The 12,518-nt window shown below is 36.9% G+C and overlaps 2 protein-coding genes across 6 annotated transcripts; one reads left to right on the top strand and one right to left on the bottom strand.

Annotated features, from left to right (window-relative positions):
- Positions 1-76: 76 nt before the first annotated feature.
- Ork1 (open rectifier K[+] channel 1) lies at positions 77-8,085 on the top strand. Of its 2 annotated transcripts, none has more exons than XM_017902623.1 (9): positions 77-152; positions 1,887-2,037; positions 2,127-2,537; positions 3,750-3,926; positions 4,220-4,597; positions 4,970-5,232; positions 5,347-5,505; positions 5,606-6,787; positions 6,928-8,085. In XM_017902623.1, exons 3-9 carry the CDS (start codon positions 2,396-2,398, stop codon positions 7,870-7,872), a joined length of 3,246 nt encoding a protein of 1,081 aa, XP_017758112.1. In that variant the 5' UTR covers positions 77-152; positions 1,887-2,037; positions 2,127-2,395; the 3' UTR covers positions 7,873-8,085. The 2 variants fall into 2 exon arrangements, with proteins under 2 accessions (XP_017758112.1, XP_017758111.1); XM_017902622.1 differs by having other exon boundaries at positions 1,887-2,050.
- Positions 8,086-8,189: 104 nt separating this feature from the next.
- HisRS (histidine--tRNA ligase) lies at positions 8,190-11,970 on the bottom strand. 4 transcript variants are annotated; one of them, XM_017902625.1, is made up of 6 exons: positions 11,538-11,970; positions 10,897-11,208; positions 10,065-10,277; positions 9,755-9,976; positions 9,151-9,652; positions 8,190-8,970 (listed from the first exon to the last, which is right to left on the bottom strand). In XM_017902625.1, exons 1-6 carry the CDS (start codon positions 11,706-11,708, stop codon positions 8,507-8,509), a joined length of 1,884 nt encoding a protein of 627 aa, XP_017758114.1. In that variant the 5' UTR covers positions 11,709-11,970; the 3' UTR covers positions 8,190-8,506. The 4 variants fall into 4 exon arrangements, with proteins under 4 accessions (XP_017758114.1, XP_017758116.1, XP_017758117.1 ...); XM_017902627.1 differs by lacking the exon at positions 10,897-11,208 and adding an exon at positions 10,428-10,574 and having other exon boundaries at positions 11,538-11,610; XM_017902628.1 differs by lacking the exon at positions 11,538-11,970 and adding an exon at positions 10,428-10,574 and having other exon boundaries at positions 10,897-10,977.
- Between the last annotated feature and the right edge of the window lie 548 nt (positions 11,971-12,518).

The following is a 12,518-nucleotide window of genomic DNA, read 5'->3' as shown; positions in this document are numbered from 1 at the left end:
AGGGATAACAATTATCTTTTCTGAAAGGAAAGTGTTGCAACTATCTAGAAGAAAAGAAAAGAGATATTATCTAGGTAAACGTAGTCTAGCTATTATCGTTCAAAGAAGTCGAAGAGGAAGCATTGGAAAAGATGCACGATTGCTCCTTACAGGTATGTAATCTCTAAGCTGTGATAAATTTTACAGAATATAAATGAGTGGTAGTATAAATGGTAATAGTGGTAGTAAAAGCTGATAATTCTAACGTTGCTACGAATTTCCTCATTTTCTTCTCGTATTCCTCAAAATGATAAATTGCTAAATGTAAGAAAAAAGGAATAATAGTTTTCAATGGATGATACGTGAAAGATATACGAGCAAGATATACCGTTACGCGTTATAAAATTTTCGGAAGATTCGTGATTTAGAACGGGAAAGATATACATGTACAAGGATATCGACGATATAGTAATAGCAACGGTGGAAATTTCAAAAACAAAGAGTTAATTGAGAGTGCAAACCACGAAGGAAAGGCAAGGGATGAACGAGGATATATCGAGAGACGTTTTAACGTGGCAGTTATCAGTATTAAATTCTCGAGATCGCAACCGTTGTACGTTATAGTCTATTTCACGCCCATCAAGGTACGTATTTTCGTCTTATTCGAAATCGAGATAGATTATCACTCGTTTCTTTGTTTCAACTGCGATTGGAACGTTATCAAACATAACTATATTATTTAACTTTCGATAGCGTATTATCGAGAATATTTTGTTCTCGTTGTTAACACGGGTGGTTAATCCGCGTTTACTCGATATCTGCTTCAGCGTCGTCTCAGTATGTAGTAAAGATAAGCTACTGCATTCTCATATAATCAGTGAAATAAATATAAAACAGAACTACATATGACAATATTTGTCATTGATTTTGCAGATTTCCTTACGCGGATAAACAACTGAATTGACTTTTTAATAATTTTCTATTGCCTCTTTTTTTCTTTCTTTTTCTTTCTTTTCATTTTTCTTCTTTCTCTCAAACTGAAGAGTTCTCTTCTCCATTTTTCCTATTTTTCCTTAATTTTCTTCTTTCTTCGTTTTTTCTTTCTTTTTTTCTCTGCTCTGCACCGAAGAGTGCTATATAACTACAGGATACAGCAACGTAACAGCTAGAGAAGAAAAGAAAACATACGTTTTACGTGATAAATCATGCGTTCGATCGATCTTGTCCATCGATCTTCCAACTAGCGAGAGATATATTGCGTTTTACGAAGTACACCGTGCAAGTTACGTAAAGAGTATCGTCGAAGGGAACATTTTTGTCAGCAACTGCGCGGTAACTGTAAAAAATTCTAGTCACACGGCAAACGAACGTCCCTAAGTTCAACTGCGCTCATCGAAACGATCAGTGTTCTCCAACAATGTGTTTTCTACATTCGAGAAAATAGTCGATTCAATGACTGCCGTTTCCGACAAAAGTTACTTTGTTTCGAATCTTTTGTATCATTAGAATCGTGCTTCTTACGATCGGTAAGAATTGCAATTTGTTCATATTCATTTCGCATTGTCGTTCGTGTGTCATTCGAACCTTTGTTAAACACAATAAATCTGTGATGCAACAAGAGTTCATTTACATACCAACTGACTGTCGGTTCCAGTCCGTAAATTTCTTGCTACTTATTCGTTTAATCTTCTTCGTGTGTGATTCTACGTACGTGTAATAGGAAAATAGGAACTTGGTGCGAAACATTGATTTCAAATAAATCCATAGAAATTTCGATGTTTCGTATTAAGTAATAGGTAAATCACTTGCGATATTTCTATAATGCATTTTATACATTATACGTTAATTTATCAACTGATCATATTGTTATTTCATGATCATATGGTTATTTGGCATTCATCTTGCAGGGTATTATTCGGTGGTCTATATTGGAAGGATGAGAAGAAGTTTGGAATGGAAATGGAAAAATAATCAATCGCATTATCAATCAAATGTTTAGTTATTGGCACTTAAAATGGTATCGGATATCTGACGGAGTCGTCATCGAGGGAAAAGAAGGTGACTTTTGAAGGTCGCGAAATCAGAGTCTAAAGAGTTATCACGCGATAATGTCGTAGTCTGCTTGACCGTTCAAAATCTGTTTTTAGTGCAGTGGTAGTAAGAATCGCGACGACAATCCGCGAATCCGTCGTTTCATCGTGGACTATTGGCTGTACTATCATCAAGGATTGACTTTCGTAAAGCAACATCGTAGTTTTGCGTAGTTATCGGTCGCTAGAGGCAAAATTTGAAACGCAAGGGACACACCGATGAGACTCGATGAAAATTTACATTATATTTCCATTATAAATCTTCGTTAGTTGTTTCTAACAAACACTCATTGTCAACCTATTTCAAACAAACATTCAGTCAAAGAATGTCGAAGAAGCAATGGCTGGTCCTGCTAATGCTGTTCTTGACTTACTTGTTGCTAGGTGCTTCCATTTTCTACCATATCGAGAGTCGCTTAGAGATCAAGCGCATCGAAGAAGCCAAGCGTGAACGCATCGATATTAACGGTGAGCACAGTCGCTCGTGTAATTAAACAAGAAATTAATATCGATAATTTCGATAATTGAAAATCTTAAGAACACAAAATAAAACCATTCGGTCTCTTTTTGTGATATAATATTTGAACTTTGATGACGTCACAAGATTGATACGAGTACTGGTAAATGCATATAAAGAACTACATATTGTAACTTTCTCATTATCGATCAAAACTTATTAAACTTTTAAAAAAATACCCTCTCTCTCTCTCTCTCTCTCTCTCTCTCTCTCTCTCTCTCTCTCTTGCTTTTTGTTGAACAATAGTAAGCCATCGTAATAAAGGATAAATTCGTTCACCGTCAATATCGGGTTACGAAATCGTATTACTGTACACGAAATTACTCCATCTGGCCACTCCTTTAGAGGTAATTGTTCAGCAAATTCATCGGTATCCCCGATAAACGTTCATTTCCTCGTTCATGAATATAAATCACAGTTATTTCATTATAACGATATTAGTCGTTGAAATTTTAATCATTGATACCTTTGGCCATTTAAGATTGTAAAATTTATAATATATTCCATGTGCGGCTTTTATTTTGAAACATTTGATTAACCTGTTTTATGTGGATAACAAGATTCTCGACATGTGTCAATTCGTATATGATAATTGATTACACTATCTTCTATCAAAATTACTTTCATGGAATTATCGAAAGTGCATCTTACCGCGATCGAGATAAAGAAATTGCAAAGAAATCTGCACGCACTGCGATATGTTCGAATCGATTTTCACCAATTAACAGAGATTCTCACTTGCTAACGATAGAATCTCCTTTTTTCTTCCATGTGTTCTTCGTAGCACCGTATTATTAAGTCCCACGACCAATTCAAAGCAACCGGAGAATATAAACGATAAACGATAAACGATAAACGATAAACGATAAACGATAAACGAATAACGTGAAACGATAAGATAACGTTTATGCCGGAACAAGTGGTTTAAATGAAACATTATGCAGATTTCCGATGTAACATGTAATTTAAAGCCATGTCAAGATGTAATTTTCAATGAATAAAAATCCAACGAATTTTCGGCTAATAACAAAGCTTAATTGTGAACGGAAAGTAAAAATCGATGTAAAATCTCTATAATAAATTCATCATTCGTAAACGCGTTACAGATTTTTATATTATGCATTAGATACATGTATAGGCTTTGACGTTGATTGCTTTTTCAGCTTTGCTTCATGCACATTACGTGCCCACCATTAGTCACGATCACGATGAAATCCTTAGAAAATTGTCACGATACTGTGGAAAGTCGGTTTATAATTACACCGAAAACGAGATTGATCCACTTAAATGGGACTTCTATAACAGCTTTTATTTCGCTTACACCGTCGTCAGCACTATAGGTACGTATATACACATGATGTATACGACATGTACAATAATACATATCATTTTTCGCCTTTCTACGCAATCGATATTCAATAGAAAACATAATGAAATTTTACCTGCTAATAAAGTATTTTCGAATCTTCGTATCGAATCTTCCGAGGCGATATACGACCGTTTACATACTTTACATGCTTTTTACATGCATTATACATTACACAACTTTACTCGAGAATTTGATATTTCAAAAACTTTGTACATAAATAAAATTCAAAGGTCGCTAATCACGTATTAAATATATGCAATATAGGTTATGGGAATTTAGCTCCGACGAATATGCTCAGCCGTATCCTGATGATATTTTATGGTCTAATTGGCATACCTATGAATGGAATTTTGTTGACGCAATTGGGAGAATTTTTCGGGCATGTATTCGTTAAAGCTCATCAAAAGTACAAATCGTACAAGCATGGCGACAATGATTATTACACAAGAAAATTGACAACATTCGAAACGGGAAAAGTTGGATTGGCTGCACAGATATTCGTTCATTTGCTGCCAGGCTTCATCATGTTTATCTTTTTCCCAGCATTTCTTTTCTCCTACTATGAGGGTTGGACTTACGACGAAGCTGTCTACTACGCTTTCGTCACATTGACAACTATTGGTTTCGGAGATTACGTGGCAGGTCAGAAAATACTTTGTCACGTTCTTTCACCGATCCTTACTTTTTCAACACGAACAATAAATTACGTTAATCGGAATACACTCGTATTATTATTTAAACTTTAATCGATAGCAAACCAAAGCCGTGACATCGATATAACAATCAAGTATAGACGTACATATACGATCATGTACAGTTCCCTTCACTTGCAATCATTCCGCAAGAGCGTGCAAGTAATTCACGTTCCAATGATTCGAAAAAGCAGGCTCAGAGGAAATTCTCGCCGATTTTCTTCCAATTATTCATATAGTTACTCACCTTTCGCATTTTTCTTAGTAACGCGTTTCTTAAACCGAGAAAATACGTATGACAACATTGCATCGTATTCGATAGGACAGGACAATAGTAAGGGTAGCGGATTTTCTTTTATATTATACAAGACATTTCTGATCTGTTGGATTTCATTTGGACTGGGATATACCGTTATGATCATGACATTTATCGCTCGAGGTATGCGCAGTAAGAAGATTACTAGAATCGAGCATAAATTAGCCATAAATTTGAAGCATACGCAAAGTAAAATCTGGAACGAATTTAACAAGGAGATAAACTATCTACGCCGTGTTTTCAACGAGTTACAGCTGTCTAAGGTCAAGGTACATAAGCGAACGCATCTTCAACTTTCTGTTTCGTCAACAATTCTCTCGTTTACTATTCGTTTAGCATTCCACGCCAACAAGTTATTCAAAATACGTTTATACATGTTTCAGAGGATATACGTTGACGAATGTAATTACGAGATTCCACCTTCCAAGTTTCCTCGTAGCAACAGTTTTCCCGATCTTCGAGATTTGCTGTACGGCTCGAAAGAGAAAGATAGAATATGTCACAGGCCTCGTCGTCGTGCCAATAGCGAAGTGGTACCAACGGTAAGCGAATTCTCTCCTTATTCGCATTACAAAACCTACGATAATAGCTATTCTAATTTGTCCGTTTTTTCTTTTTTCCTTTCCCTTTGACGCCCTGCAGGAAGATCAAGTAACGCGCGTCGTTTCGGAGACCGATCTTCAAAGAATTGACAAAACGGCCACATTTGCGACTCATGCAATGGTTCAGCCGGCAGAATTATTGGCAAGATTGGTTAACATTCTCGGTTATATACCACCAGCTACAGAGGATAACGGAGGTGATGTCTCCAACGAGACAACTTTCGTTGCTCCGGATATAGGATATCGCAATAACAAAACTGATGGTAATGGTAAAGACTTTTTTGACAAGGAGCCAACTTACTCGTCCAACGTTGGACCAGGAACCTGGACAATTGGTCACGAAAAAATACCACGTTTCGGGAAACCTCGATCCAGAGCGATCAGTGAAATTAGATTGCACGAGACGAAGAACGAGGATAGAAACGTGGAACGAACTTGGTCCGGTCCAACGGCGGCTAAAAAACTTCAGGAATTAATGAGGCCTCGAATCAGCGAATTGTACAACAAAGAACGTAACATTAAGGAAACCAAATTTGCAAAGCTTCGAAGCTTTGCATTAACGAAATCCGTTCCTAAGGCGTTGATATCGTCTGCTCCTTGGAAAAGTCGTTTCTCCATGAGTTCAGAGAAAAAGAGCTCCGAATTCGACCACGAAGCTAACAACAAAGATACCGGACAATCCTTTATACCGGGCTCGGTGTCGATCGATGATAGACGAGACACGAGCTCGACTACTTCCAATCCACACAAACATTATTACACCCATACTGGTGCAAGTAGCAACATTAATACCGAAAATAGTAATAATTTGCTCGAGGAAACTAGCTTGGCCGATTTTTTGAGAGCCCTTACCGTTCTTCATGCGAGCGTTGCTACCAATACGAGTAGTTCAAACGAGAATCAAATGCGACGTGTTCAACCTCGGAGAAAAATGGGCACTGCTTCCCTGACACCGCCAAAACTTCCTAGCTTGTTCACGCTATTTTCACCTTCTCCGTCCGCATCAAGTGCTCAAAGTAATCAAAACACAATCATCCAAGAATCTAATGTAAATTGGAATGAAAGTAAGCCACCTTGGCCTCAGACTCGCCGAGAGTCAAGAAGAGGCAGTTTGGTGTTCGTCTCGCCCACGGTCGCAAAATCGAGAAGATTTTCTTTGAGACCAGTAGCGACACCCATTAGTCCTCCGACGCCTCCGAGGAGTGATTCGCCATTTTTATCGGTGAGTTCGATTCGCTCACGATTAATCAATTAAACGATTAAAACTTGTTCTTTACCTCCACAAACAAATCGAATATGATATATCTCCACGTCTTACATTCTACGATTAGACGTTTTAAACATTATTATTACTCTTTTCAGGATACACGACGTATGCCATACGAAAATAAGTCGACTTTCCTCTTCGAATCACCCAAAGATCCTCTTATTTTAACAGAAGGAGCACCGGGTTTTTCAACGCCGATAAAATCATCCTTCAACGCTCGTCGTTTCTCGTTACGACCTACTCAAAATCAGAACGGAACTTCAACAGGTGGTAATGCCGCTGTTGTTCCTATGCTCAAGGCTGTACCTCGTTGGAAGGCCGGTATGCTGCAGCGACAAATCGGCCAAATGAATCTTCGACGTCGAGCCAGAGCTTTCAGTTTAGGCGATGTTCACGCTGAAAATATCAAAGAACGAACAGAGCCATTCGATACATCGTCCGATATTTACAAAAAATATAATCGCGATGCAATTCGTAAAAACGTTTCATTATGCCAGGATTCCAACAGCGATCAATTCGCGAAATCCGATGAAAATTCCCATCGGTTTACGTCCTCGGTTCCGTGTTCAGAAGAACGACGTTCGTTCTTTCCAAATCAAGAATCTGCTTCTACGAATTCTACTCGACTAGAAGAAAAAAGTGTGAGAATTATCGATCCGCAGACATACTTCGTTACAAGCACAATCTCGGCCAAAAATGTTGATCGTTCAGCGGAATATACGCCTTGCGCTCAATTAAGCGGCGGATACGATGAAACAGAATCCACTCTGTCCAAAAAAGATCCAACCAGCACGAAAAAATGGTTACACTCCAATGATTCTCCTACTACTGATTCTACTTTTAAATACAGTTTATCCGCCCAAGTCGCCACGGAATCAGAGCAACCATTAGTTGAGGTAAAAGTAGAGAATCCCGTTACAAGTACCGTTCGTAATCATTTTACGACAGTCACAGCCGATGATCCTTTACATCCATCGCACCATCTTGCAGAACTCAAGATCGAAACTTACCAATCACATCTGTCTAGTAATAAATCGTGACATACGGTTACCATCCACAAAATACCTCACGTACAATCACCGTAAATCTAAAACAAACCGATACCATTCGAATTTACCTTCGTTTCCGATGTAATTATACCTACAATCGTCTTCTAATATAATCGAATAAAAGCGTGATCATTCCCTAAAAACCGAATTTAGCCTGGATTCGATACATTGCAAAAACACGCAGGTCATCGTCAATCAAGATTTTCTCACCATTATTGTTCACATGAAATTTCTTATACTTCCGATCAGCTATTGTTCCTTCTTTTTCTTCTCATCGTAAATCGTAGTGACGAAAAGTGAAAATGATTCTCGAGTTACCACGTGTTTTCTCGCGGATCACATGGAAATATTACATGTTTCCTGAAACGGTACGAATTTTATTCGACATTTTCGGTACAATAAATTATGTATAATTTAAATTACACAGGAACGCAGTACTTTCTTCCTTTCTTCCGTGTTTAGCTTAGCTTAGCTTAGCTTGAAGGAAGCTTTCGTGCAATATACGAATAAAAGGTGTGACTATGCGTAACGTTACGAAAACATAAAATAATCGCTGTTTGGTATGATTCTATTTAACTATATAAATTAGCAAATTACGCATCCGAAAGTAATTCGTTACATATTTCTATAATCTTCTCCTTATCTCATCGATTAAATGTGTTCGCGAGATCGAAACCTCTGCACGAGACGCAATGTCTCGCAATGTAACTTCTCCTCTCGCTAATTCTCCTTCGCCAATTATTATAGCTAACGGTATCCCACTTTCTTCGCAGTGGTGTAACTGCGCAAGCAATTTCACATTTCTTTTATAAGAATGTTCAGCTTTTACTCCAGCATCCCAAAGGATCGATAAAATTTTCATTCTTTCTTCGTGTAAATTCTTCTGTGCAGTCGCTACGAATACTTCAATTTCGGTAGTTCGCGTTTTTACACCTTCGCGATTCAGTTTTGTCTCTAGAACGTTAAAAATCCGTTCCACACCTAACGACAGTCCGACACAAGGAATTGATTTCTTTTTGTTATCGAACATTCCTACTAAGTTGTCGTAACGGCCACCGCCCGCGACACTGCCAACAGTAACCTCGCCGCCTGCAAAAAAAAAAAGGAAAGAAAAAAAATAAGTAAAAGTAAAGAAAAACAAAAAATTAACAATATAATATTAACAATAGTAAAACGAAAAGAAAGGAAACGAGAGAAAAGAAAAAAATAGGCCTTTATACGAATCATAAGCTACAGTTTTATTTAGCGTGATACCATTTCAAAACTTACCGGTCAATACCGCTTCGAAGATTACACCAGTATAATAATCGAGTCCCCTAGCAAGACTAAGATCAAACGTTATTTTGTCCATCACTTGTAATATGTTGCAATACTTGAACAATAATTCCATAGATTCAAGACCTCTCACTGCGGCCTCATATTTCATTAATTCGACATCTTCCCTTAATTTAGATATTAGTTCCACACCACCAGATAGCGACACATAAGTGCCAATTTTGTCCACACTGGACTCCTCCAGGCCTTTCTCTTCCATTATCTCCTGTTTCACTTCCAACCATGGATTTTTATCCAGTTTGTCAATAGAAGAACATACAGAGCGAAATTTATTATTTGGAACACCACAGGCAGCCAATATACCATCTAATAATGACCTGTGATTCAGTTTAATCATATAAGGTCCTACATCTAAAGATTGCAATGCCTCAGAAATAATACGAATACACTCCGCGTCTGGTAACATAGGATCGTACTGTCCAGCGATGTCAAAATCCTTCAACGAAGTAAAAAAGAAAAAATCAGTCATTCATCAACACAACCCGTTCATATGTAACAACCGTACGAGATGTCGTATATTCTATGTTATTAAACTCACACATTGATAAAATTCTCTGTATCTGCCCTTCGTTGTGGCTGGATTGTCTCTTCGATAAACTTTTGCTATATGAAACCTCTTTATAGAAGAGATTTTACCCATTGCCAGATATCTAGCAAAAGGTACAGTTAAATCATATCTAAGAGATAAAATCTCTCCACCTTGATCTTTCAGATCATAGATCAGCTTCGAATCCTCTCCATATTTTCCTGTCAACACTTCCTAAGCATAAAATAATATTTATTTAAAATATGAATCATTCGCAAAGAAATTGGTTATACTGGAATCATAGTTTATACTTTTTACCCACTTTCAGTTCAAATACTGGAGTATCTATAGTTTCTGCACCGTGCCTTTTGAACACTGTAACTATTTTATCCAATACCGCAAGACGTAGTGCCATTTGCTCAGGTCCATAATCTCTTGTACCTTTAGGAGTTTTAAGGAGTAGCTTGGAAGGTGTTCCATTCTTGTCCCCCAGTTGAGCTTTCAGTTCCAATAATTTGCTAATTTCCTCTGCAACCTACACAAAAAAAGCAGAAAATAGTAGAAATTAATTGATGAACGATTAACAGAGAATCAAATTTTGATTAATATTTGAAAAAGGACATGTTTAATACAATTTATCATTTCTGTCGTTCATCGAAGAAAATTGCCTATGTAATTTGCATACCTTTAGCCTCGAAAGCATCGATGCATGGCAATATTTTCGTGCAGGTAGGAAGGCGTTGGTCCACCATGAACACAACATCACAAATGACCAGTCATTTAAAAGAACCAGAATCAAAGAGAAAAGTCCGCCTCAATGTTGATTATTAAACTAGCCGAAAGAACAAACAGTACCATATAAGTGAGCTAGCAAGCAAATGCCATAAATTACATGATTTACAAAGTACTATCGTTATATACATATACAACCGAATATCGTTTCTCTGGTTGAAAAATTTCATAGAGAGACACACGTTATTCAATGAGTGCATATGTAAATGACAATCAACATACGGAAATAACAATTATCCACAAAAGTATACATATACATATACATATATATATACATATATGTATAAATATATATATATATATAAATATATACACGTATATAATTTATAGCGATTTTGCTTGCCTGCGTACAATCGCCTCACCTTTTGATCAATCGCATTTCGATTGGAGAAATAAAGTTTGCTTATGCAATCAACCTTCTCCATCAGAGAAGTAACTGGCCCTTTCGGTTCGGGAAACGCGTTACGTTCAATTTCATCGAAGCTTTGAACGTTTGCGAACCATCTTTTCAAATGCGGCCACTTGGAGAGCCGATCATGAATAAAGATGACACAGAAATCGAAAAATATCGTATCTTTCGTGGTAGGAGTCCAACCACTCACATAACTCACATTCGCGAAATCATCGTTAATGCTTTCTAATTGCGCTTCTAAATTCGAGAAAGTTGTCGAGTCCTAAAGGATGGAAAGTAATGTACTGAGATCTTTATCAGAGGTTAAGTACAATCAGGAGATGAAAGATGTAGTTTATCATAAGAAATGGGCAAATTTGTACGCGAAAAATAATAAAAATGGAAAATTCGAGACCAAAATGGCATTTACTCCAAAACGACATCAATCACAAACTATAGTGAAATTATTCACGTTCAAATATGCAGATACTAAAAGTCACATGGAGGCGAAACTTGGCGTTACCAGAAGGCATCGTCTTTCTAGTAGCTTTAAAAAATATTTATTGCAAAAGAAAATATGAGTCTGCGGCAGGTAAAAATAATTAATCATACCTGCGTATCATTGGCTTTAGCAGCTTTCAATGTTCGTACGAGCTCTCCTTGTTTCTTCACCTGTTTCACCAACTTTCGTTCGATTTCGTCAGCCATAACGCGTGGTTCCATCTTTCTCCGTCTCCGTCTGTCCAATTCCACTTCCAAATGCTTCACGCAGCACGGCATCATTGCGCTTTCCAGCAAGTTACATCCAGCGATTGTACTCGGATTTACTACGGTCTGCTCACTCGACCGACTTTAAAATTCCTTTCGATTCGCACTTTTGACGCGCATGTCGTTCGAGAATAAAGGAATTTACTCGGACGTATTCGTGTTTGACTTGTTTTTCGAATGCATGTGTAATAGTCGGTAATATCGATTCGTCTATCGTACTACCCGAGTCGGAAGGCTGGTTCAATTTCGTTAAAGACCATTCGTTTCTTATCGACCTAACAATAGAAAAATCGACAGTGCAAAATTGATATAGAATAATTTTTAAAGCATGACGAGAAAGTTTGATTATCTTCATTAATTTTGAAATCGATCAATTTTTAAGATGGAACATAATACGCACATATCAATAAACAAAACGCAGTATAAAAATCATATTGAAGGATGCTTTAAATTTCGATTTGAATTAAAAAACGTTGATAAGGGAACAAGGCACAGCTGTAGGAGATTATGTATAAAAATGCGTATACATGTGGATGAGAATTGCTTGCCTGCATGCATGTTAAAAAAAAAAATATATACATATAATATGTAAAAATAGTCAAATAATTATAAGATAGTTATAAATACGATAAAAAGCAAGTTATTTGTATCTATAATAAAAAAAAAAAAAAATAAGGAAATATTAAAATAATCTATTTCCGATAAAAGTTTACTTGAGTTATCGAGAAAAAATGACGCGTGTGAACACGTACGTACGGAAATAATTTAGTAGAAGTACGGTTATAATTTCATTGTGATAAAAATATTCAATGTCTACTAACACTA

This window comes from Eufriesea mexicana, unplaced genomic scaffold (assembly GCF_001483705.2).
Source record: "Eufriesea mexicana isolate 0111107269 unplaced genomic scaffold, ASM148370v2 scaffold1837, whole genome shotgun sequence".
In the NCBI taxonomy this organism is placed as follows: Eukaryota; Metazoa; Arthropoda; class Insecta; order Hymenoptera; family Apidae; genus Eufriesea; species Eufriesea mexicana.
The sequence above is the reverse complement of the archived record's forward strand: the minus strand, read 5'-3'. Positions and strand labels throughout refer to the sequence as shown.